The sequence below is a fragment of the Myotis davidii genome, unplaced genomic scaffold, assembly GCF_000327345.1.
Source record: "Myotis davidii unplaced genomic scaffold, ASM32734v1 scaffold534, whole genome shotgun sequence".
NCBI classification, from domain to species: Eukaryota; Metazoa; Chordata; class Mammalia; order Chiroptera; family Vespertilionidae; genus Myotis; species Myotis davidii.
This window is the reverse complement of record NW_006286678.1, coordinates 3,482,587-3,509,148: the sequence shown is the minus strand read 5'-3', so window position 1 is coordinate 3,509,148 and position 26,562 is coordinate 3,482,587. Positions and strand designations below refer to the sequence as shown.

The 26,562-nt window shown below is 51.1% G+C and overlaps 2 protein-coding genes across 2 annotated transcripts in view; both read left to right on the top strand.

Annotated features, from left to right (window-relative positions):
* Positions 1–21,652, top strand: part of LOC102773976 (stimulated by retinoic acid gene 6 protein homolog) — a 27,644-nt gene extending 5,992 nt beyond the window's left edge. The window contains 16 exon segments of the mRNA XM_015560504.1: positions 332–432; positions 3,191–3,321; positions 4,116–4,236; positions 5,614–5,659; positions 6,389–6,517; positions 9,233–9,303; positions 11,403–11,505; positions 11,796–11,949; positions 12,361–12,436; positions 14,553–14,634; positions 14,912–14,960; positions 15,431–15,548; positions 16,598–16,717; positions 18,213–18,376; positions 19,123–19,269; positions 20,222–21,652. Coding sequence (XP_015415990.1) covers positions 332–432; positions 3,191–3,321; positions 4,116–4,236; positions 5,614–5,659; positions 6,389–6,517; positions 9,233–9,303; positions 11,403–11,505; positions 11,796–11,949; positions 12,361–12,436; positions 14,553–14,634; positions 14,912–14,960; positions 15,431–15,548; positions 16,598–16,717; positions 18,213–18,376; positions 19,123–19,269; positions 20,222–20,370 — 1,761 coding nt within the window. The 3' untranslated portion in view covers positions 20,371–21,652.
* Positions 21,653–21,689: 37 nt separating this feature from the next.
* Positions 21,690–26,562, top strand: part of CCDC180 (coiled-coil domain containing 180) — a 51,732-nt gene continuing 46,859 nt past the window's right edge. The window contains 1 exon segment of the mRNA XM_006779550.2: positions 21,690–21,810. Within this exon segment, the coding sequence (XP_006779613.2) occupies positions 21,690–21,810 (121 nt within the window).

The window sequence follows — 26,562 nt, the reverse complement described above, 5'->3', positions numbered from 1 at the left end:
GGCCAGTTCACTGTCCCTCAGACCGTTGGAGGGCCGGACTATAGTTTTAAAAAAAACTATGAACAAATTCTTATGCACACTGCACATATCTTATTTTGAAGTAAAAAACCAAAACAGGAACAAATACAGTATTTGTATTTGCATGTGGCCCGCGGGCCGTAGTTTGAGGACCCCTGCTCCAGGGTGTGTGCAGCCACTCTGTGCCTCTGGCGTTTGAGCAGAGCACACATTCTGAGTGCTCTGCTCACCCACACGTGTCGTTCAGAGCTGACACTGAGGCCACGCCCAGGATGGATACTCCCACTGACCCTCTCATCTTCTTCCCCTGCAGCTTTTCATCATTTTGGTCTTGTCCTTTCTCCAAAGACGGGAGCACTGCAAACAGAGAGATGACACTTCTTACCTCTTGGGGAACCACTTTGGAATTATCATGTGAGTAGAGCCAGGGCTGATCTCTGCAGCTTCTGGTATCAGTGATTGGGGCCAACACCAATTGTCAGACCAGGATAACTCCCAGTTACCTCCCCCACCCAACCTCTGCCTCCCTGTGGACAGCCTTGCCCCAACCCAACCAAGCCCTGAGAGTTCAGAATTGGCTTCCAAGCCATTGTATCCTAGGCACCCAAGGGTGCCCAGATAGGCTTACTAGTAAAACATCTCAAGGAGGCTCAGATCTTCCTACAGTCAGCACTATGGCTACACCAGGAAGCAGGAGGGAGCGCGTTCCCTGTCCCTGACGGCAGCATGCCTTCTGTTGGGATGGCACCATGAATCCTGCACCAGGAGAGCCCACTGGACCAGGGCACTTTCGGGGCCTTTCTAGCTCTGCTGTTCTGAGTCTCTGCACCCCTGATCACATTTTCCCTTAAGGTCTAATTGTTCATTCTCTTCTTTATCATCGTTAATATTTATTATTGCCCACCGACTGTGACCCAGGCACTGAATGATTTGCTTTGCCTGCGTTACTTCAGTGAACCCTCTTGCCAGCCTAGCATGGTGAAAGTGGTTATGTTCATGTAATGGATGAGTCCACTTGGGCTCAGAGAGGTTAAGTGACATGCCCAAGGCCACACAGCTAGTAAGGGACAAGAGCTTTAACCCAGGTCTGGTTGATATTTGCTCTAATTCCCCCAGTGTCATAACCTAAGCAGGCTCAAGCATGTGGACATGCCGAGACCTTAGCTTTGTCCTCTGGGGAAGGAAGAGGAGACCAGGATGTCAGGACCGAGGCTAGAGAAGACCTGGGCTTCGGGGAGAGAGAAATCTAACTGCAATGTCCAGGGACCCTGTATGCCAGCACAGAGTAGCAAGTTCATTCTGGATCCCACCCATTGGAGCAGTCAGCCCATCTCAGGATGCCAAGTCTAAGCCACATTGGTTGGGGCATAGAGAAAGGCCAGGCTGGTGGGTAAAGAAGATCTTCAGACTCTGCCCTGAACATTTGGCCTGTAGGGCCTGGTGCAGAACTCTTTAGAAGGTAGGTACTCTGTATGGATCACATTGAACAGTTTTGAATTAAAGTGTTAATGGTACAGTTCACTTACTCCACGGCCACTTTCCCATCAAAACCTCTGATTTTCTGAGTAGTTTTGGCTCACTATCCTCACTCATTAATCAGCCCTCACATGTGTGTGGTGCTCCACAGTTATCAGGCAGTGCTTCATTCGCTGCCCCGGTGATACAGCAGAGCAGGGGGTTCCATCTCTGCTTGAAAGATAGGGAAACGGAGTCTCACAGAGCTCCCACGCACTACAGGTGAGATTGATTCAAATCCAACTCAGTGCAACCAAGTGCGTGTCCACGCATGTGCGGTGAGCACCTAATATCAAGGTCCTGTGCTAGGTCTCCACCCCGGAGGCATTTATGTTTTTTGAAACAAGTGATAACACAAAGGGAGGTGTGGGAAACACGGACATGAACGTACGATTGAGGGGACACTGGATGTGCCTGACTGGGAGTGGGTGGCCAGGGAGGCTTCAGAGAAGAGGTGCTTCGTGAGCTGATCCTTGGAGGTGAAGGTGAGAGGGCAGATGGCTCAGGAAGGTGAGGTTGCTCTTCACACCGCCCTGAGGTTTCACTTAGGCCTGCCTTTAGTGACACTCTGCTGGAAAAGCCTTTGCTCTTCTATCCAATTGCAATTGCTTACTCTGACGTAGGCTGGTCTCCTGTGATTAGGGGAAACGGATATTTAGTAGCTTGTTTACATAAAATGAGAACAGGATTTTTTATGAAGTTACAGAGGTCTCACTGCAAGGCTGGACTCATGGGAACCAGGGCTCTGGAGATGGGCATGTCTGGGAGACGGATTCTCTCTGTTTCTGCCTCTCTGTGTCACTGTGGCGCGCTCAGCACCGTTTAGCATTTTCCTCCATGCCACCTGGCAGGATCTCTGCTTCCCTAAAAGCTCAGCTTGCCTCTAGCATGATGCCAACAGAATATTGACAGCTGATTGACTCATGCCCTCAGGGCCACAAATCTGAAATTTAAGACCAGACATCTGATTGGCCCCTCTAAAGGCAGGTGGTCACCCCTAGTCCAATCAGCTGTAGCTAGGAAAGGCGTGATCACGTAGAACTAGCACAGCCAATGATACCCAGACCTTCCCAGGGACACCGAGAAGAACTTTCATAGACCTTGGCTGGATGCCTGGCAGCCTCCCCCGCGCCTGTCTGGGACATACTCCTTGTTGTGGTCTCTTGAGTCATACTACCTGTGTTCGCATAGATGAAACTCATCCCATTTTGCTTGTTGTCATGGCTATTGGTATCCTTGCTTTCTCCTCCTAGATAAGGGAAGAAATTTTGTCTTCCTGAGATAAACCAAAGAACTTATATACTTACATGCATAGCCCATGGACACAGACAATAGTGTGGTGAAGGCGGGGGTGGGGGGGCCCGGAATGTTAGAGGCTGGTCAGAGGAGGTAGAAGGGGGAGAAATAGGAGACATCTGTAATAGTACTGTCAACAATAAAAAAAATTTTTTTTAAGAATTTTGTCTTCCTCACTTCAGTACCCTGAATCCCTGCCTAGCCCCAGAATTGGCACAGAGGGCTTAAGAAAATGTCATCTAAAATGAATAGTTCACTCCCCAATCATTTATCCTCAAGGTGGGACTGGGACTTTGGAGATGAAATGTGGGATGTCTCAGAGCCACCTTCTGGCCTCATGAACTGTTTCTCTTGTTCACAGACCTCTGGACTTCGTGGGCACCTTTAGTAACCGATGGTCCTACGGAATTGCCTTTGGAGCCACAGCCAATAAGGTCATGTTCCTGTTCTCAGAAGGCTCCCAGCTCCTGCAGATCCCACAGTGGGCCCAAGGTACCAGGGCTGCCTCATAGCTGCTGGGAGTTTAACCATGGACATTCTTGCTCTCTGAGACAGCATGCCGGGGTTCTCTTGGGTCAGAGGGAAAGCTCTGTGAGTGAACTCGGTGTTCTTCCCAGCCCGTTACTTGTCCGACATCAGTGCCTAGCCCACAGAGTCTCAAAGCTTGTGTGTGGGGTGTTCTCCTAGTTAGAGGCAGAGGTCCTTCAGACAGAGTGGAGCAAAGGCTCAGAAAGTAGGTTCACCACCACCCACGCTGAAAATCTCTCCTGAGCCATAGTCATGGCTGCCTTCTCACTATCAATAGGCCCTCAGATACTTCCTCAAAGAGCAGATCATCTTTGGCCGTTGGTCTGGGGCCTCTTCATTCTCCATGCCTCATGCTCCCCCTGAAGTGGCAACTTTAATCTACAGGTTCAACCACCCCTAATATGACAACTTTTAAACATCTCTGTCCAACCAGTTTTCTCTCTGTGATTCTTGTTTGTTCGTTGATGTGGTCTGTTTCCACCCACTTTACCGTGAGCTAATCAAGGGTAGGGACCAAGTCTTCTTCATCTCAACAGTTAGCCCAGTGCCTGGCATGGAAGAGGTACCAGGAGGGTCTGTTGCATGAATGAATGACAGACATTCCTGCATTCCTCCTTGTGCTAAGCTGGGGCTCCTCCACTCATCTCCTTGGGTCCTGAGGTCCAAGACGGCAAGTCAGCACAAAGCCCTTAGCTCCCCTGGGGCTCCCCTGAGCCCGTGAGAGGCACTCACAGCATCTTTGGCCCTGTCTTCCCCAGCCTTTGTGCTTCTGATTGGAGGCTTCGAAGTCGGCCTGTCCCACTTCCCCTTCTTTGCCTGCCTCTCCTCGGAGTTCCAGCTGGTCAGCTCCATCCTGGGCTTCCTCTACTCTCTGATCTGGTAAGACAGACTCCACCTGCCTGCCCTCCCACAATTCCTTAGGCCGTTGCTGAACCCTGGACAAAGGGCTGGCGGTGACCTCAGAGCCCTCCTTGGGAGGGTACCTTTGCTCAGAACTTAGGCCCAGGGCAGGTGGAATGACTGGTCCACAGTCCCACTGTCAGGCCAGCATTCTGTCTGCTTCGCAAGCGGCCATTCATGATTCACACATTCCCAGTTTTCAGAGATGTAGAAAAATTCATTTCCATAAGCTGCGAGGGTCCCACTGGTGGCAGCAGGAGTCTCGTGTGGATGCTGCCTCCCTGTGCTGTGGCTTCCCTGGAGAAAGTGCAGGTGCCTCAGTCTCTCTCCTGTCTCTCTCCTACCCCCTAACCAGTCTCTGGCATGTGTGCAGGTCATATAGAACTCTGGCATTCCTTCATCGTCCTCTTACTCATTCAGCAAACTCGACGAGCCAGGGAACATGCTGGAAAACGAGACAAGCCCCTCATGACCACGTGTTCTGGCCACCTTGTCTCCGTGTTTCTCTTCCCCGGCCCAGGGAGGGACATGTGCTCGTCCTTTGTGGACTGTTGCCACCACAGTGGGAGCTTCCTGACCCTTCTGTCAGCTCTGTGCCCTCGGCACTGGACCAGCAGAGCTGGCCCCAGGGAATGTTTGCTCACTGAATCATCCCCTGGGCAGTTCCACTCTCTAGTCCTGCTCGGCTCATTTCCTTGCCCACTTCTCCTTATGGGGCCTGCCTCCCTCATAGCATTTTGAGGGCAGGGGCTCCAGGCCCAGGGTCTGAGCATGCAGGGGGCTGACAAGTGGCTGCAATTCCAGACTGTATAAGTGGCTTGCTTTTTAAAAAAATTACAAGAGAGGATATTCAGTGTTAGCTGAGGAGTAATGTCTCAGCCTATGACAGACTCTTTGACCAGGAGAGGACAGGGTGGCAGGAGTCACGCCGCAGCTTGGACACCATGGGAGGAAGACCCGTTTGAGGCTCATACCTCAGAGCGGTGTTTACAGGCAGACAGAGCCTCAGCCCCAGAGTCAGGAGACCTGGGTCTTGGTCCTGGCTCTGGTGTGACTCTGGACAGATCCCTTCCCATCTCTGGGCTTCAGTTTCCCTACCTGAGTGAAGGGGAGGGATGGGGGGACCGCTCAGGGTCCTCCTGCTCTGCCGCTGTGGATTCTGGGATTGTGTCCGAGTTGAGGGCATTAAATGAATTTTGTTGCATGTCCTTAGGCACAAGCAGGGTGCCTGATCTGGGTGGGGCATACACGGAGGCCTGGAAACCAGCCCTTCCAAGGAGGTAACTTCAGGCTGGGGTGATCTGGGCTGTTGTCACAGGGGCTGGAAGTACCCCAAGTCCTGCTTCTCTCCGGCAGGTTTGCTGTCACCATTCTTCACATCATACAGTGTCCCCATGGGCAGGTGAGTCCTGTGTGACTTTGAACAAGCTTCTGTCATTCTCTGGGCCTCCGATTCCTCCTGTGTACAAAAGGGAGTTGGAACCATTCGTGTTGCTTCCCTTGTATAGTATCTTATGTTCATCAAGGTACTACTTCAGAGAGACAGTCTCTCAGTCAATGCCCACAGCAGCCCCTCAGGTGGGGAAGCTCTCAACAAACCTGTTTTATAGGTGAGGAATCTGAAGGATATGGAGTAACTCTTAAGAAGCAGCAGATCTGGGCACTGAGACCAGGAATGGCTGAATCAGGGGCTCATTTCTTTACACTCCTTCACGTAGCCTCAGTTTCCCTGTCTATTAATGGGAGACTGATACAGCTGTTCATCTGTTTAGTCCCATACCCCAGGAAAAGGAGCAAGACCCCCCTCTCTCTTTCTCTCTCTCTCCCCCTCCCTCCCCACCCTTACTTTCTCTCTCCTTCTCTTATATTTTCCAAAAGGAGCATTTCACACTTCATCTGAACACATCCCTTTGTATAAAGTAAAATGGGGGTGTTGGACTCATATCCAGGGCTGCTGGCCTCCAAGTCCCCTGCTCTTTCCAATGATGTGGGGCTGGAGGAGCAGGAATCCAAGCTTTGGGAGTGGGCTTTGGTGGGAGCAGGCTGGGGCAGGCAGGTTCCTGTCCACAGCTTCATCAGGGGCCTGGCTCTGCCCTCTAGATCCGGTGACCAATGGTCTGCTTTGTTGCAGTTTTTGGGGAGGTATGAGACCGTCATGTTCTACTGGCCCTCGCTGCTGTGCCTGTCCTTCCTGCTGGGCCGCTTCCTGTACATGTTCGTCAAGTCTCTGAGGGTCCACCTGGGCTGGGAGCTGCAGACGGTGAGTACTAAGTATAAGCACTGTGTGCGTCCTGACAGGTTTGGTCTCCACAACAGTCTGTGCAGGAGGTGCTATGACCCCTCCCCCGGGTTCTGTAGCAGGCAGCTTGGGCCTGAAGGAGTACGTTGTGTTGCCCAGGATCACGTATCCCGTCTGTGGCAGAGCCAGAAAAGCAACCCAGACCGTTTGGTTGTCAAGGCTTTTTCTTAACCACTGTTCTTTTTCTGGTTCCTTCAGGTATAGAGTTAGGCTGTTTGTTTGAGACCTTTCTTTTTGTGAGTGTAGACCAGGGATCCTCAAACTTTTTAAACAGGGGCCAGTTCACTGCCCCTCAGACTGTTGGAGGGCCGGACTCTAGTTTTAAAAAAACACTATGAACAAATTCCTATGCACACTGCACATATCTTATTTTGAAGCCAAAAAACAAAACGGGAACACATACAATATTTGTATTTGCATGTGGCCCGCGGGCCGTAGTTTGAGGAGCCCTGGTGTAGACATTTACCACTATAAACTTCCCTCTTAGAACGGCTTTTGCTGCATCCCATAAGTTGTGGTCTGTTGTAGTTCCATTTTCATTTGTTTTTAAGATATTTTTTGACTTCCCTTTTTGATTTTTTTCTTTGACCCATTGGTTGTTGGTTGTTCAGGGATGTAGTGTTTAATTTCTGCATATTTGTGAGTTTTCCGGTTTTCTTCCTGTTACTGATAGCTCGCTTTATGTCGTTGTGGTCAGAAAAGATACTTGATACTTGAACTTGTGGAGGCTTGTTTTGTGGCCTAATGTGTGACGTTTCCTGGAGGATGGGCCCTGTGCTCATGAGAAGAACATATCTTCTGCTGCTCTTGGGCGGAATGTTCTGTATATGTTTATTTGGTCGATTTGACCTATAGTGCTGTTCCAGTAAGCTGTTTCCTTATTGATTTTCTTTCTGGGTCATCTATCTATTGTTGAAAGCTGGGTGTTGAGGTTTCCTACTATTATTAAGTTGCTGTATATTTATCGCTTCAGTTTTATTAATAATTACTTTATATACTTAGGTGCCGTGATGTTGGGTGCATATATCTTTACAATTGCTATATTCTCTTGAGGAATTGACCGCTTTATCATTATATAGTGATTTTTTTTTGTCTCTTGTGACAGTTTTGACTTAAAGTCTTTTTCGTCTCATATAAATATAGCCACCTCTGCTCTGTTTTGGTTACCATTTGTATGAAATATCTTTTTCCAATCCCTTACTCTCAGCCCGTGTGTGTCCTGAAAGCTAAAGCGAGTCCCCTATGAGGTAGCATATATTTGTGTGAGGTGTTGTTGTTTTTTCAGTTCATTCAGCCACTCTGTGTCTTTTGACTTGGAGAATTGAATCCATTTACATTTAAAGAAATTGGTACGTAAGGACTTAAAGTTGTCATTTTGTTAGTTTTCTGACTGTTTTGTAAGTCCTCATTTCTTGCTTTCTTTTGTGATGTGATGTGTGTGGGTCTTTTTGTTGTGGTATGCTTTGATTCCTTTCTTTTTATCATTTGTTTGTATAAAACAGGTTTTTCTTTGTGATTACTATACGGCGTATATAAAACATCTTATAATTATAACAGTTTAAGTTGATAACAACTTACTTTAATTGCATAGAAAAGCTCTACACCTTTACTCTTTGCCTCATGGGAGAATTTGCAGGCCAAGGTGGGGGTCTCTCTATGCACTGACCTGCGCCTCCTTGAGGATGGGTGACACTGGTGAAGTGAAAATGTTCTTACCCTCTTCAGTGCCTTTCATCTCAGTTTTTGCTTGACTGGAGTTCTGGAACCTCCCCAGTACACTCATGGGCTTCTACGAAGTTACTCTCATCTGTGGGTATTTGTCAAAATAGGTGTATCAGAGTGGCCTGAGGGCTGGAATCCCCTATTCCTCCATCTCATTGATGTCACTCACCAGTCAAAATTCTAACCAGATCCTCTGTACTCTACCTAATATCTTCAGTATTTAAGATTTCATCTCATAGCATGTAACATTTACATATTCAACATATATAGCAGAATAGATGAGTACTGTGAAAAGCTAATTACACTCGGAGAAAAAATTATTATTGTTATTATTGATTTCAGAGAGGAAGGGAGATCAAAACTTCCATGATGAGAGAGAATCATTGATTGGCTGCCTCCTGCAGGCCCCCGCTGGGATCGAGCCCATAACCCCCGGCATCTGCCCTGACTGGTAATCAAACCGTGACTTCCTGGTTCATAGGTTAACTTTCAACCACTGAGCCACACCAGACAGGCAGAGGAAACATTTTAAAACATATCAGTAAAGTGTGTGTGTGTTTTTTAAATACTGCAGAATAAGAAATGAGTAAAAGAAACTCTCTCTATTTATAATAAGTAAAAACAATGGGATTTTAAACCGTGTTTTACACTATGATGGGAAATCACCAAATCTCAAAGAGAAGAAAGACTTCCCAGAGCAGCGACTGGTGCAGTCAGCACGAAGAGGAGGCCAGGGAGCCAGACCGCCGGCACTTCCTGAAAGCGAGTGCTTGGTAAACAGGAGACGGGACCCTGCTCTTCGCTCCATTAAGTAACAGGTGTCTGGGAATGGCTGGATCCAAAAGAGCAAGCGCTACCCAAATTCCTCCCCTCTGTGGCGATAGCCCCTCAAAGAGACCAACACTCCAACACAAGTTTGTGAGCCAAAGCGCCTCCCTCTCTCTTTTCTCACAGGAAGAAAAGCCGTTTCTGGAAATCCATCAGGCAGAGCACGTCAGGCAGCTCCTGCGGAAGCGCCCGCTGCAGTAAGCCTCGGTTTGACTCACTCATCCAGGCGTTCCCACCACAGGGACGAGCCCTGACAGCATGAGGCCCTACGATGACAGGAAGTCTGCTGTATTCGTCAGGGCTCTTGTTTGCTAATGACAGAAACTCAGCTCAGATGGGATTAACGAGAAAAGGGAAACGTGTGGCCTTACATGATTTAAACGTCTAGTGGTAGTCAGTTTCAAGCTTAGGTGGATCCAGCAGAACGAGGCCTCTGTCCCTCGTCCCCTCTTAACTCTGTTTTTATCTGACTTCGCTTTCTGGTTAGATGGGCTTCCTCCCCAAGGTGGCCCCCAGAATCTCTAAGATAATACCCTCCTGGTTTAAGCTCACAGGAAAGAGAATTTTTCCTATCTAATAATTCAAACCAAAGTCCCATGCATGTGTTTTATTGGGTCAGATTGGACCAAATGCCATTCCAGCACCAGTTACTGTAGCTCAGGGATTGGACTAAAGTGATTGTTAAGGCTGGGTCACATGTTTACCACTGGACCCAGGAAGTGGTTCAGCTGCACTTGCCCATTAGGACTGATGGTGGGAAAGGAGTAGATTCTCAGAGAAAAACTCATATGCCATTACCAGTGACAGAGGATATAGCTCTTGGCCAGGCAAAAGTACACGATCTCCAGTGATCATAGTGGTCACCTTACCCCTGCCACTGCATACAAGAGAATACGCCTCAGAGAAGGGACACGTCTAATCCAAGCTCACACAGTGGCAAAACTAGTACTTGCATTAGAATTACACTTGGCTATATGTAGCAAATAATCCTATGTAATAAAAGGCTAATATGCAAATCAACTGAACAGTGGAACGACTGGTTGCTATGGCGCGCACTGACCACCAAGGGGTAGACATTCATCACAGGAGCTGTCCCCTGGTGGTCAGTGCACTCCCACAGGGGGATGGCCACTCAGCCAGAAGCCAGAGTGGGCCCAAGCCAGCCGTGGGCAAACTGTGGCCCACGGGCCGGATCCGGCCTGTTCGGCTGTTCTATCCGCGGAGCTGAAAGAGCGGAGGGTTCTCTTGCTCCTCCCTCCGCTCCTTCACCAGCAGCAGTGTTAACATGGCAACGTCGGGAAACACGGCCGCAGCTCCTTCTTCTGAGTCCAGTTTAAGACCCATTGTGGCCCTCGAGTCAAAAAGTTTGCCCACCCCTGGCCTAAGCCATCAGTTGGACATCCCCCAAAGGCTCCTGGACTGTGAGAGGGTGCAGGCTGGGCTCCCCCTGCCCCCCAGTGCATGATTCTTGTGCACCGGGTCTCTAGTACAAAATAATAGTGGCACAAATGAGAGAGATTTATTTCTCATATAAAAGAGTTCTGGCCCTAACCAGTTTGGCTCAGTGGATAGAAGGGTCTTGCGGACTGAAGGGTCCCAGGTTCAATTCCGGTCAAGGGCACATGCCAGGATTGGGGCTCAGTCCCCAGTAGGGGGCGTGCAGTAGGCAGCCGAACAGTGATTCTCTCTCATCATTGATGTTTCTATGTCTCCCTCTCCATTCCTCTCTGAAATCAGTAAAAATATATGTATTTAAAAGAATTCTGGAGGCTGCAGTCCATATTGATCCTGGACTGCTGCTCACTATGGCACCAAGATCATCTGTTTTCCTGCTTCAGTATTTTAGTGATTTCCATCATGAAGGCTGTCCATGGTCCACGGTCGATTCGGGACTCCAGTCTGGATCAGCTACTATATCAGCATTTCAGATGGCAGGCAGGAGAAAAGAAGGAAAGGCTATGGGGCCCCTTCTGCGGCGTTGATTCTATCTAACCACCCTCCCCAAAGTCCCACACCACCCCTCTGGTCACTAATTGCCCTGTACTTAGTCTTGGTCACTCTTACAGGTAAGAGAGGTCAGAAACTCTAGCCTTTCAGTTTGGTGTCTTGCTGCACCAGACAGAACCCAGTCTCTGTTCTTAAGAATAAGGGGAGAATAGAAACTGTAGAATCTACCAGTGTTTTTGCTCTTCACTGAAATCTAAGATGAAGAGGGGTAACGAGGTTATTTCTAGAAGAATTAGGCATTTGTTTACCAACCACAACCTGTCTTTTCTTGGTGTTTACTCATTAACAGAGAGGAAAAAAAGTCTTGGTTTCAAAGCAGGATCTACGAGTGGGACCCCTGCTTCCAGTTCCCAAGCAGAATGATCGGAACCGCCGTGTTGGCTTCCATCTAGGTCTCCCTCTCCATTAGATCCGAGCACATTCTTTTCTACTTTGCACATGGGGTGGGGCTGGGAGAGGAGCTGTTCTTAGAAAGCTGGCTCAAAATTCCACCTCTGTACATTAAACAGCCGAACAGGCCGGATCCGTAGTTTGCCCACGGCTGGTCCAGAGTCTATTGCAGATGAGTGTTGAACTTCAAAGAGTTTTGACCTCAAAACCAAAGAGAGACCCATAGTTATTCACATACTGGGCAAAAGCTGCAGTAGGGTGAGACCTTGAAGCATTTGCTCTGTGTCCCCAGTTCATTGTCATTGAGTTCTGCGTGTTCGTGTATGTGAGAGACCAGCTGGATGTGTTTGAAGGCGAGTTAGAGAGCTACATTGCCTCCGTGAACCAGACCGGGACCCTGACCCCAGTCATCCTGCAGGTGAAGGAGCTGATGAACATCTCCAAAGGTAAAGCCAGCCTTGCACATGGTTGCCACTTAACTGGAGGTGGGTCACCATCTCCCCTCCCCATCCTCCAAAAGTGGCAATTAGAAGTTCAATAAAGTTTTACAAGGATGGAAGCTACCTAAAATGTATATATGCCATAATTTTCTCTTTCCATTATTCATGGATTGAAATATTAATAGCAAAGGAGAGGACTGTGCAGGAAATAAAGTATTTCAAGGGTGTGTGTGTGTGTGTGTGTGTGTGGCTAAAAATGAAACAGAAATATATAAGCACAACGGTATTTACACAAGAAGTGTGTTAAAGGACGTATAATATGTGTTACCCAAACCTTTCTGATTGAGTTTCTGCATTTTGAAAATACTGTTTCTAGTGCACCTTCGGAGGCCTCTCCTGTCATCTGTTCTGTTTCAGGAGTCTGGGTGGTTACCATTTTTCCTGCCTTCCTCACGTGTGTGAGCTATCTATTCCACATTTTGGCTTGTTACAGGTAAGAGGGCTCAGGGTGTCTGTTGTGTGTCTCCAGCCAGGAAAGTATCTGATGGAATTTTCTAAGAATTCCCAAGCAGTGCCAGCAGTGACCGGGAGTGGAACCGGGAGTGTATGCAAGGTCCAGGGACAACCACATCTATTGTTAGTAAACAAACAAACCAAAACTATTGACTTGAGCTTCTACCATGATTTGGACATTGTGCTAGAATCTTCATTTCACCACAGCCCCGAGGGGTACTTTCATCTCCATGTTTATAGGTGAGAACGCTGAGACTCAACAAAATATCTTACCCAAGCAAGTAATGGCTGATCCTGTCTTCCAACCCCAGACCTTGACATTTCTTGTTCACTTTGGCAACTCCCTTGGGTGTCAGACCCGTCCTGCTCTCCAGGATTCATCGCACCGGATATCAGCAGATGAATGTGGCTCAAGAAGACATCAGAGGAAATTGGGTCAAGGGGACCAGGGGCCTCAACCTCAAGGACCCAGACAGTGCAGGAGGAGGGGTTGGCCCTCAATACTAGCTAGCATTTGCATGCAGATAGCTGTTGAATGCAGGTAGCTCTGGCCTCTCTGTTTCTCTGCCTTTGTCTTTGCCTCTCTCTGTCTCTCTGTCTCAGGCTCTAACTCATACTGACTCACAGGAAGCTCAGGGTCAATCTTCCTGCCGCCCCCCACCCCCCGCACCCTGCTCCCCAGAATATCCTGCCTTTGCATCCTCACCATCTGGCTGCCCACAGGGTGAGTCTCTTGCCAGTGGCATCCAAAAGAAAGACTCTCTGGGCATGAAGAGGCCACAGCTTCACTTCTCCCTGGACCCTGTGGGTGGACTGGACACTGATGTTGTCCCCTGCCCTGTCTGATGAAGGGACATGCTTCGTGCTTCGTCTTCAAGCCGTTGGGAGATTTTCACTGAGGCATTTGGTCATGACCAGGGACAACCACTGTGCAGAGCAGACTGCATGGACATGGGCAGAGGGCAACTGAGAGCACAGGGAAGAGAAGTCACGTGTGCTGGGAAGGCCTCATTCCTGCCCCGGCTGGCTCCCTCTCCCACGCCTGTCACCCAGGAGTGATGATCCCTGCTCTGCTTCCGTTGTAGATGATGGAGCAGAGGAAATAATGGACAAGAAAGCACCCTACCACCTCGGAAGCGTTTTGCCAGCATTTTTATTTTTCTTAGAATTATTCCAACTTACAGACAAGCTATTTTTTTTTAAAGTTACCAAGAAAATATTCAGTGTAAAGTAACTCTTCCATTCAGACCTCAGTTCATTGCCCCTGAGCTGAACATTGTTTGTATTCCTGGTTGCACACTCTGCTCCAGGGCTGCCAGACAGAAACACCGTGAGAGCCATAGGTGCCATTTTTAATTTTCTAGTAGATGCTACTAATAAAGTAAGAAGGAAGATGAAAATGATTTAACGAAATGCTTACCCTAACATAACCCAAATACCATCACTTCCTCATGTAATAAATATACACACTATTAATGTTTACACTCTCTATTTCATACCAAGCTTTCCCAATCCAGTGGTCATGAAATGACAGAACCACCTGGAAAGTGCTGGAGATAGAACGTTATTGAAAAAGCAGGACCCAGATGGGAATTTGGACCATGAACTTGACTCTGCCAACCTAGTCTTTATGCAAAGGTCCAGGCCCGAGACTAGCAACTGGGAAAACACGCGGTGATTTCTTGGGGTGCTGGGGTTGTGAGGGGTGCTGCCCCCTTTTCATTTCCCTTTATGTTATACGTTGGGAGTATCATTACAAATGGCTTTCTGTTCTCATCTGTTTTAAAGTATTATTACATGATTTATAGTCACTGTAGAAAAAATACAAAAAGTAGAGCAAAATGAAGAAAATAAAAGCCACATACACAGTCTCAAATAGCGTCATGAAGACTAGGTAACTGTATATTATTTTAATAAAATGTATTAAACTTAAGATTTTTAAGGCTAATCAGAACCATCGCATGAACTATGGTCCATAGTAGTGCCTAAGCTGCCCACTGTCTCCCTCCTCAAGCCCTTCTGTTTGTATCTGTTGAGCTCTGCGTGCATGAGGAGTTGTGGTTATGAACATTACTAATTTCCCGCCTTTTCTCTAGAAAGCACGTGAAGAGGCTGTGGGCAGGAAATAAACACTTTCTCCCTCTGAAGTTCCGTAACCCTTCCTCCTCAGGGAGTGTGGTAAGACCGCGGAGACCTGTCTCCTGCACCTCGGACAGGGGCAGCGTGGTGTGGGGGAGCCCTGGGTGGCAGCCAGAGGCCTCAGTTCTAGGTCGCTCTGCTGCTGGGTGATGGGACAGTGGTTCTCATCATGCGGTTCCTCAGCTGTGAAATGAGGACAGTCAGATGCCTCAGTGGGTTGGTGGATGAATCTCCGGTGAGACAGGGATGCTGGACACGTGTCCGAGATGATCAAGGTTTTCTCCCCTCTGGGACCCGTTTTCTTTTTAAATCCCAGGCGGCCATTGCAAGGTACTCTGGCTGGCAAATAGCCTACATTTTGTGGGGTAAGTGCCATCATGCGACCCATTCACTTCAACACACATTACCTGGGCACCTGCGGAGCCTGAGGGTAGGCAGGGAGGAGAGAGGTGAGGCAGGAGCAGCCCTAGCTCCTGCCTGTGAGGGGCCTTCAGGAAGGAGGGAGAATCACACAGTCCTATAGATCATCACCCCCACCTGTCCTGAGCCCACAGGGTGTGTATGCCAAGGGCAGTGGTGATCCAGAGGAGGAAGTGACTCCACACCCTGGGCAGGGCTTGAGTGCATCCTAGTGGAGTTGGCATTTGAACCACACCTGGCAGGGTGAGCAGAAAGTCAACAAGAAGAAAAATGAGGGCATGCCAGGCAGAAGAAACAGCACAGACAGAAGTGTCAGGACCTTTGGTGGCAGGAGGATGGACCAGGGCTGCAGACAGGGACACAGGTGACTGGGTCATGAAGGGCCTTGAGTGACCACCGGCTCCCTCGGCCACAGGCTACCTCATTATCCACGTGGTGCAGAGCCTGTGTGGCATGGTGATCATGTACAGCCTGGTGTTGCCCATCATCCACAACCAGGGCCTGGAGATGCTCCAAGGACTGGGCATTGGAATGTAAGTGCTCGGTGGGCTTCCTGGCTTTGCCCAAGCCTGGGAGCTGGTGGGCCCTCGCAGCTGCTGCTCAAAATGCCCCTTTCCTGCTAAGCTCCCACCACTCCCTGGAACTGCGCTCTTAGGTCTGATCAAAGCATGGGCCAGAAGAGCAACACATCGCAATAGGAACCTTACAGCTTACAAAATATTGCCACTCTTGTTGTTCAACGGGGTCCGTCCAGTGGTGTCTGTGGCAGATACGCATGCGTCCGTTCGATAGCTGGGAAGGTTCAGAGGAGAGGAGGTGAAGTGAGAGGACAGTGTAGTAGAAGGGGAGAGGGATCTGTGCTTGGGTTTTAAGTCAGCTAGATGACTTGGGTAGGTGGCCTCTCTGAGCCTCAGTTTCCCCATATGAAAGATAAAAATGAGTGCTGACATTGAGAATTCACTGTGTGCTTTTTCTCCTAAGAACTCTTGGAGGTTGGGACTTATTTAGCTCCCTCTTTTTCAGATGAGGAAACAGAGGCACAGAGATGGGAAGCATCTTGTCCACTGATAAGCAAGACTGGGAGCCTGGCAATCTAAAACCAAAGCCTCATTGAGCCACTGGCTCACACTGCCGGTCTGGGGGTGCAAACACAGGCTGTGGTGCTCCCTGGACACCCCCTGCTCTGAGCTCCTTGCTTCCAGGCTCACCTAGAGACGCCCATGAGTCTGGTGCAGAGCCTGCCCTGTCACTCGCGCGTGGCCTTCATGGGCCCCATTCCTTTCCTTGATTCCCATGCTGCTAAACCACTCGTCCCAGTCGCCATGCCTGGATCCTGAAGGTCTGGTCTAGAGCTAGAACTCTGACCATGTGGCTTTGAGAAAGTGATCGCCCCTTTGGGAGCCTCAATTTTCTCACCGCAGAATGGACGTGGAATGCTCTGTAGGGATAAAGCACAGAGCTCATTGCTACTGTTGGCTGGCGGGCTGGCAGCATCTCACTGGGCACTTACCACTGGGCATTAGAGAAGGGCTGGAGAAGAGTGGACAAGGCCACCTCAGGATGGTCTCACCCTGTGTTTCAGCCTCACCATATCCATCGTCCTGGGTCTCATGATCCTGCAGGTATGGATCGCCGCCAGCTTCTTCCTGCAACCCAAGATGGGCACAGCTGATAAGCAGAAGCCCTTGGCACTCAACAACAGGTGAGGGCAAAGAAGGGAATGGTGACTATAGGACTTTGGTCTCAGCAATTTTTTTAAAATATATACTTTTATTGATTTTTTACAGAGAGGAAGGGAGAGAGATAGAGAGCTAGAAACATCAATGAGAGAGAGACATCGATCAGCTGCCTCCTGCACACCCCCCACTGGGGATGTGCTCGCAACCAAGGCACATGCCGCCGACCGGAATCAAACCTGGGACCCTTCAGTCCGCAGGCTGACGCTCTATCCACTGAGCCAAACCAGTTAGGGCCTCAGCAATCTTATTCCTTCCTCTTCACCGCTGGCAGGTTTGTGGGCAAACCCTACACTCGCTTATAGAGTGAGGAGCTGTGGTTGAGGAGTGGACTCTGGAGCCAGACTCTCTGGTTCCACATCTTGGCTCCACCCATTATGAGCTACGTGACCTTGCATGACCTTGCTAAACATCTGTGAATATCAATAATTGTGCATTTGTGTTCTGAGGATGAGATGTGTTCAGATATGAACTGGAACCATAGTGCTGGCCAGTGGTAATCCTTTCTAATTTACTTATTCAAAGCCATTCATGGTGAAGGAAATAGCATAGGCACTGAGCATAAAGAGATATCCCCACAGGACCTGCCTGTGAGAAGCGCAGGGTCCGCTGGGGCTGACAGACACAGATATAGGGACAGTAGACTCCAGACAGAGGGCGTGAAAGGATCCCAAGAGAAACAGGAGTAATGAGGAGAGGCAGGGTGGTAGAAGAGAGGCAGGAGTGGTTAATTCCACTGTAAGGGGACGTTTGAGATGAAGTCGATAGGATGGTGGGATGCCTACAGGTAGAGCTGAGGAGAGGGCATGGCTGGCATCCCCCACTGCACCATGAAGGCAGGAGGCCATGAAAGGGCAGAATGTGTCAGGAGAACAGTACACAGAATCAAATGTGATGGCCGTGCAGTGGCCCTGGGTGGTGAGGGGAGGGAGGGGGCACGATGTGCCAATGCCAGAAAGGCCCCTTTCGAGGACGGCCCAGAAATTCAACATGCCAAGTTTGCGCTTATCCCATAGGCAGAAGGAGACCCCATGATCAAGTGGTCATTTGGGAAATTTTATCTGGAGAACTCGGAGCAGCCCCAGCTGGGGGCAGGTCGCTGTTGCAACAGACAATGGGGAAGCCACAGCCTCTGTGTAACCACACAACCAGCTGCGGCCACAGGAGATTTCTCATTGTTCAGGAAACCTCAGAACCCAAGGGTCCCATCAGACATTGCAGTCGCTACTAGCACTCGTCCTGCCCTCCTCTCAGAGCCCTCTATGTTACGGCTGAGCCAGTCCTCACACCAGCGCTGGGCGGTGGGCACAGTCAGCTCACACGTACAGCACGAGGTCACACAGCTCGCAGCCAGGAAATGTAGGATTTGGCCAATGGTCGGGGGCCTCTGAGTCCACCTGCCTGGCCAGCTTCTCACACTGAAAGGGCGCCGCTCCTCCGCCCGCTTCCTTCCATTCGCAGGAAAGTGTTCCACAACTTCAACTATTTCCTCTTCTTCTACAACGTGCTGCTGGGCCTGGGTGCCTGCCTCTCCAGGCTTCTCATCAGCTGCATCCTGGGCACATGGCTGATCGCCCGCATCGACAGGACCATCATGCAGAAGGGCTACGAGGGAGCCGACATGGGTCAGTGGCCAGCCCCACCTCCTACCCCCCACCCCCTATGGCCACCTGTTGGGGGAGGGCTGGACTCCCACCTTTGTAGAAGCCACCTGGAGGTCGGGTACCAGGGGCCTAGGGTTCACGCCTCACTTCTGCTCAGAGCTTATCTTCCCAGGGAGGCTATAAAGCTGAGTAGGAAAAAAAACAAACAAACGCAAAACATTTAGCCCAGTGGGAAGAAGGGAATGCAGGCTGTCGAGTATCTGTGCGGCTGACGGAGCTTTGAGGTATAATGGCAGGCAGTGGGAGGTAGCCCAGTTCTCTCTAAATGGTTAGGAGGTGAGTTGTGACTGCCTGGCTCTGAAAACTTTGAGAAAGGACTCATCCCAGCATCACTGGTGGTGCTATTTGGAACCTTACTTAGAGAAGAAATTGGTCTGTCCAGTTGAAATACTCCAAAATCAAAACCATTTCTGTAGAGCAAAAATAGCTTTTGTTCTGTTTCTGGCCCATGTCCATTCATTCACTCATCTGTTCATTAAAGGAGCCCCAAGTTCCTTTGAGCTCCAAGTTCCACATTAAATGGACGGATTACAGTAGAAAGTGATCTGTAAGGGCCCTTTCGGCTCTTTGTACCCAATTTTCTAGATTCTCGGCAAAGACACAGGCACCATTTAGGAGCGAAGGGATGCTGCAGTTACGTCATAAAAAGCACCCCCCGGGCCACCCTGCGATGTGCCCCAGGGCCTGACTTGCCTTGTGGGTTTCAGGGTTCAGTGCATGGGTTGGCATGCTCTATGTGGACCATTATCACACCAACCCCGTGCTGGTCAGCTTCTGTCACATCCTGCTCACAGGCCTGAGGGAGAGGAAGCTGCAGCAGGCCATCAGATGTGAGCACCTGCATCAGTCAGCAGGTGAGTCTCCTGTGTGAACCTTCCCTGTGCTTAGACACCAGGAAACAAGTACAGTGGGGCCTTGACTTATGAGTGTCCCGACTAACGAGTTTTTCGAGATACGAGCCGTCTCTCGGCCAATGTTTTGCTTTGAGTTGTGAGCTAAAATTCGGGTTACGAGCCAGCTTCAGATACCCCACCGCTAGTTGGCACAGTGAACGTCACAGTGAAAGTCACAACATCAGCCCAGCATCACGTGTCTCACTCGTTCACTTTATGATTTGACATACGAGTAATTTGAGTTATGAGCTCCGTCATGGAACGAATTAAACTCGTAAGTCAAGGCCCCACTGTACCCTAACATTTTCTGGGATCCCTGAGATGTCGCAGGTTCCCCTTCCCTGCCTGCCTTCCTCCACACTCCCTACCCTGGGAAATCCACTCAGGAGATCAGGAGGGTTAGCCCCTAGTCAGCCTGGCTATGGGGCCCCTGAGGCCTTATGTCCTTGTCCTTCTAGCTGGCTCCTCCCTGTTCCTCAAAATGAACTCTAGTCCACCGCCCCCCCCCCAATTTGTTTGAGACCCCACACATATCCCAGCCTTCAGCCAGATGCCCTCCAAGAGGGCATTCAGCCACCAACTCCTGCCCCTCAAAGCTCTGTGCTGTCTACCCCCAACTCTCCCCCCTGATTTCTCTGCTCCGCCTGCTGCGGGGAAGCCCTGGGTCATCTTGTCTTGTCAGCACCGATCTGAACTGCTCGTCACTGTTCCCAACACTGCAAACGCCCAGCTCTGAGGGATAAATGCATCCTTCCACCCACCCGCATGTCCCCAGGACACCTGGTCCAGCTCCTTGCCCCACTTGTATCCCTCACCTCACACCTCACATACAGTTTTTCTTTAGCCTCAGAGAGGCACAGAGACAGCTACCCCCTCCCCCGCCCCCAGGCCACCTGCTCTGATTCTCTCTTAGGTCCCCGCACCTCGGTGAGGCCCAGGACAAGGTGGCGCCTGCTGCAGACCCTGATCAACAACCCCAGACTGGGCATGCTCAGAAAGTCAAAACCAGACCACGGCTCCCAGGAGTTCACCCAGATCCTGCTGACGTGCTCGGAGAGCTGACGTGGCCTCCGGCACCGCTCCTCGCCACGCCCGGGTGACTGCTGCCGAGACGAGGCCCGGCTACCCAGCAGCTGCCCCCCAGAGCGATGGCACACCCAGCCACTGTCCACATAGATGGCGCATGGCACTGGCCCCTCAGGGTATCATCTGGGCTGAACGATGAAGGCTCGGGGCTAATTCACTCCTCTAGTAACAGGAACAAGCACGAAAGAGAAACTCTGTTGAACAGACTTTGTCCAGTCATGATTTCTGCTCCCCACGGTTGGGGGACAGCCTTGGGGAGTTCTGTGTTGAGACGCACTTAGTGTGACCACAGGGCAGAGCTTTGTGTCACTGAGGAAGGTGGTAAACCTTCCGTATCAGGATAGTTTAACCGTCTGATCGTTTTTCTCTGGGAGAAAGTACGGCCTTAATTCAAGAGGGTCCTCATTGCTTTCTCCTTTCCAGGCCTTACCGTGGCGAGAGAGAAGGAAACCCGTGGTCCAGCCTCCCATCTGGTAGGGGGAGCAGGCACACACTGAGCTCTCCCTGCCGGGACGATTGGGCCTTGGTCACAGAGATGTACACGTTCTCTTGCAAGGGGGATCCCCTGGGAAAGCCACCTTCCTGGGGAGGCAGAGGTGGGTGTGCAGGCATTCTAGGTAAGGGACGATAAGAGCAAAGCCGCGAGAGCAGGTGCGTTTGACGAGGGTGAGCCCTCCGGTGCCTGCTGTGCCGGGCGTAGGGGAGTGTTAGACCCTCCAGGGAGGCCCAGATGCCACGCTGGAAGCCTGGAAATTCCTCTCTGTGCAGAGGGCCTGGGACTTACCCAGATCCTTCACACCCAGGCACGAGATCTCTGATGGCCCGGGGTCTGTACAAAGTCTGACCATTCACAGTGCAAGTGCCAGGAGGACTCCCAACAGGGTGAGGGAGGTCCCTGTCCACCTCCCAGAGCCATTGAACTTCAGGAATCATTACTGAGCACCCATTGTGAACCCAGTCCTGTTGCTAGGTGTTTGCCGGACTTACCTCTTAATGTAATCCCCACAACCGAGCTCTGTCATTCTGCGTTCAGAAGCTGGGAAGACGGGCACTCGGGCTGCTGGGATCCCCGCATAATCACTTCTCAGCCGTGTGGCATTGGCTAAATTACATTGTCGTTCTGTGCTTTTCCTCACATAGAAAAGGGCTAATACCTACAACACCCAAAAATATTTGGGGGATGAAATGAGTTAATACAAACACTCCTAAGTTAATGCCTGATTTACCCTCAACTCTCAATAAATACCTGGCACGTTAACGTGGTGGTGATCTGATTAACGTCTGCCCGCCTCACGATGCGCAGCTCCGTGAAGAAGGGGCCAGCCCTGGTCTCCCCCGAGGTCACTGCCTTGGAGATTACTACGGACCCTCCTCAGGATCTGCACCCAGCAGCTCTGTCTGCTTCTAGGCCTGTTGGTAGACCTGCTCCCAGAAGTCACCTTGACGCGTGAGGGAGAGTGTGAGGGTCTTTCCATGGCCAAGTACATGGACCCTTATCCCGGCAGAGCAGAGCTCATCCATCAGGTCCCAGCCAGGTCTCAGCCACAATGTCCCCGAGAGAGAGGCTGGGGCCTCTAGGGGATTTCTAGGACATCTTAGTTCACAGGTAGCTACATGCTCATGGAGTGAGGCCCCGCTGTCATCTTTCCCCTGGCTGTGAAACAAGCAGGAAAGGGAATTCGGAGATCATGGAATTCGGGGATCCTGGATCCCCGGGGATTCAAATCTAGATAAAGGCTGATCATTGGGTCCTTAGAGGGGGCACTCAGGAGGGAAAGTCCTGCCTGCCCTTAGTTCATTTGCAAATTATCTTCCTCTGGCCTTGTCCCTTCCACACGCAGTGTTCAATCTCTTTACATTTCTTTCACTACTTAGTGCGGATGCAATTCCAGAGACTGGACTAGAAAACCACAAGTTCCTAATATTTGGCCCAGAGAAACCTCAGCAAGAGACGAAGAACGTGTTCCCTCTTCCTTCAGAGGTGTAGAAAGGAAGCCACTGTCCTGGGACAGGACGTAGTCCAGGCAAGTGTTATTTTTAAAGATGTCCCCGTGTCAGTGGTTGTTGCTATGCCTGTAGAGAACTTCAACCTCTGGATCCCAGGAGTTCTGAGGGGCTGTGTCTGCTCCTTGTTCACGATAATGAAATGTGTTCTCTGAGGAAGGGGGCCCGGGGGGTCTCCTGCATAGCCAGGGAAGGGGCTGGCCCTTCTCCCTTCTCCCATATACAATACACTAATGGCCCTGAGATATTTTAGAGGAGGAATGTGAGAATCTGAACTAATTTAAATTAGCACAGGAAGCTAAAGGACCAAACCTCAGCTTTCAGCTGTAAAAGAAAATGGGTTTTTAATAATATTGAGAACAGCACTCTAGTAAGGAATTCTGCCAGTCTGAGGAGAAAACCGTATTGCTAAACCTAGAAGGGTGCTGTTCTCAAAATGTCCACAAGAGGGCGTGATGGCAACACCTCCCAGCAAGGAGGAGAGCCTTCTAGGACTGTCAATTGGGTGTTCTTTTCTGGCTGGATAGAAGAAAGGAATTACCTTGGGGGGCATCCCCCAGGCTCATGGCCCACCTTCACCACCCTGTCCCCACTCATTCTGATTCAGACACTGTGCTGAGTGCTTGATCAGTCAGTACCCCATGTGTCCCTGCCATGTGAGCGATCATGTAGCACCACCCATTTCACAGAGGAGAAAACTGAGTCCTAGAAAGTGGAGGTGGCCCACCTCAGGCACAGGATTGGTCAGTAGCTGGGACCTGACTCCTCAAGACCACACTTGGCCCAAAGCTTTACGGAGCCCTTGGAGTTCAGCCGCTGTCAGCCTGGATACTCACCCCTGAGCTCACTGGTGGCCAGTTCCTCTGAGCCTTGAGTGTTCCATTGGCCGATTAGGACTGGGGCTGCAGCTGGCAGGACAGGGTGTAGCTACAGGACAGAGCAGTTCCTGTGCCACACCTCAGGTGTGCCTCCCAGTGTCTGCCCAGGAGCTGGAGTCCAGGTGCCCCAGGGTGGCCTTGCAACAAGGTCTGGAGCTGATAAGGGAGCCACGGCCACCAGGAAGAGTCTGTACCCGCCCTCATCTAACTCCTGCCCAGCCTTACCTCTCATTCTGCTGAGCTGCTCCATATCCTGGAACCAGGCCCCAAATCGCTCCTCAGGTTCAAGATTGTAACGATTTGCAGACCCCCACAGCAGCAGGTCTCTCTCAATACTTGTATTCAGGGACAGAGGGAAAGACAGGCTGCAGGTAGGGCATGGGGGAGGGGAGGATGCTGCAGGGGCCTTAGGAGTGAGGACTAAGGCAGGGGGCCAGGTCTGGGCCTCCGCACACATGGGAACCCTCCTTCCCTCCAATTCCATCCAGGTCCTAACTGTTCTCAGGAATGGGTGTGAGGAGCCCCTCTTCCAGCACTTTGTCCCTGATACCAGCCCTTACTTCTCTGTTCTCAAACTCTCCCAATAAATGTGAAGCGCAGGGGATGAAGCACGGAGTGTCCTGCCCAGGGGGGTTCCACTTCCCTCTCCGCAGTGAGTGCCACAGCTACTCGCCTTACTCTTTTTCTGGAGGTTGATCTGATTCCCTCGGGAGGCAAACAGCCAAAGTCCACCAGAAAGAGCCTCCTAGCTAGTCCATAACTAGTCTCCCATCTTCCCTCTTTCTCATGTTGTGGTTCCACAAGAGCCCTCAAGGGAGCAGGGCACACACAGAAAGCAGGTCTGGGATCTAGGCCTGACTCTGGGCTCCAACGTTGGGGGGATGTGGGAGCTGAGGCTCTTCTAGCCCAAGTCTTTCTGATGGCAGGTGGGGGACTGAGGCCTCAGACAGGAAGGGACAACTCTGCAACTAAGTGTCACCCGACTTGAAGGTCCCTGACACTTCTCTGCACTGTGGGCATCGCCTGAGGGAGAGGCTGAGCCATCTCGGACAAAACCTCCTGCACCTCTGCGTTCAGGGAGCTCTGCTGCTTCGCCAGCCTGGGAACTGGGATGGGTGTCTATGGGGAGCCTCCATTCATTCGCCCTCAAGATGGGCATGACGCCCCAGCTCACACAGGCAGCTGAGAGGGTCCCCAGTACAGGGGAGGGAGGGGGCGCTCTCGTCTACCGAGTCTCAGGATCCAGGTGCCCGCTCTTCTGCCCCCAGACTGACCTCCAGCTAATCCCCCATCACAGTGCCCAGTGTCACCAGGTCAGTGAGGAGCGTGCCAAGGAATAGGATGACACCCTGTGCCACTGGGGTGGGAATGGTGATGAGCTCCAATTTTCAGGTGCTGCCCTGATACCCTCCCCTGAAAACTCCTCACCCTCAGCCTCCTGGCCCACCCCAGGGTTCCCAGTGTGGAGCAGCTTCCCCTCAATCCCCCTCCCTCACCCTCCAAGAACACCAGATTGCTCCTAATCACCACCCAGGGCCTCCTTTGACAAGTCACAGGATCTGTGGTCCCAGGTCCCTCCATACCCCCAAATCCATCCTGCACCCAGCTCTCCGGGCCCCCTCCTACCAGTCACTTCTGGGGGAGGGTTCAGGTACTGTGGCAACAGGAGGCAGGGCTGCAAGAGGAAGGCCCCCTTTCAAGGCCTCCAGCTGGGAGGGAGGAGCCCCTCTCCTCTGGCCCTGGAGCCCCTCCCTGACAGGCACACTCCCCTGCCCCTGCTGTTTCTCTTCTGGCCTCTCTAGGGATCATCTCCAGGACAGCTTGGTGGGCTGCTCCTGCCAGGATCCAGGACAGGGTCACTGAGGCCGTACTCCACCCCATTTCCCGCCAGAACCCCTAATCTTGGGCCCTGGACACCTGACCCAAGTCAGTTGGTACCAGTGCTACTCCATGCACCAGGGTGCTCTGATTCTAGTGCAAATCCCAGCTTGAACACTCACCCTGCACGACTTTGGGCCTGTGGTCTGACCTTGAGCCTATTTCCTCATCTGGAAAGTGAGACTTCACCTCCCTCACAGGGTTTCCTGAGGACTCTCTGTCACCTTACTGTGGTCATCACTCTCCCCTCCACCCCCAGGCAGAGTGGGGCCCGAAGCCTGTGCATTCCTCTCCTCCCAGAACCTCACCACCACCCTGCCCACAGATCATCACCCTTCTTTCAGATGAGGAGTCAGAGGCCCTGTCCCAGCTGCCTTACCCCGCCCAGCCCCGCACTAATGAGAGTCCTCTCCTCTGGGCTCTCAGTGTGTAGCTAAGCCCCCAGCCCGGCTGAACCATAAATGGAAAGGGGTGGGGCGTCCCAGAGCCTGGTTGAGCCCCACTAGGGTCTCTGCCCCCCAGGCTGGGCCCAAGGCCATGCCAGAGGTTGCACCTCCTCAGAACGTTCCCCTGCACAGCTTTCTTTATCCACTCAGGAAGGGGACTCCAGAGGAGCCCTGGCCTCTGACGGACAGGGTCAGAGATGCTCAGGGCACAGAATATAAACGCTGTGTTTCCTCTTTTACACGAAGCTTCTGATTTCTATTCAGAAAGGATCCAATAAGAACCCATCAGTTCCCCAGACTCTTAAAATCCATTTAGGTTGGCAAACTCATTAGTCAACAGAGCCAAATATCAACAGTACAACGATTGAAATTTCTTTTGAGGGCCAAATTTTTTAAACTTAAACTATATAGGTAGGTACATTGTTATTAACTTAATTAGGGTACTCCTAAGGCTTAGGAAGAGCCACACTCAAGGGGCCAAAGAGCCGCATGTGGCTCTCGAGCCGCAGTTGGATGACCACTGATCTAGGGCATATATCATTGCCAACTAGACACCCCAGTAGAATTGATTAGCAGCGACTGCTACAGGGACAGAGGGGAGAGTCAGAGAATGAACACATACCTGTCCCTGGTCCAGCCATTTAGACCCAAGGCTAGGGAGCCCATTTGTCCTCCTGGCCGGTGGGATTCCCCTGCAGTACCCAGCCCTGGTGCAGGCAGGGTACCCTCCCCGTGGAGATGCAGTGACGACCGGAGGAACAGCGGAGGCATGGCTTCCAGAGGACAGGTCCCTGCTGAGGGCAATCCAGGTGGAATGAAAGCAAGACACACCTGCCCTTCAGGAAACACCTTCAACAGGTGCTCTGAACTCCTGTCATTGACAGCAAGGCATGTACAAGCACTCAGAGAGAGGAGAGGTGGTGGGGGGGGTGGCGGGAAGGGGGGGTGGGTAGGTCAGGGTC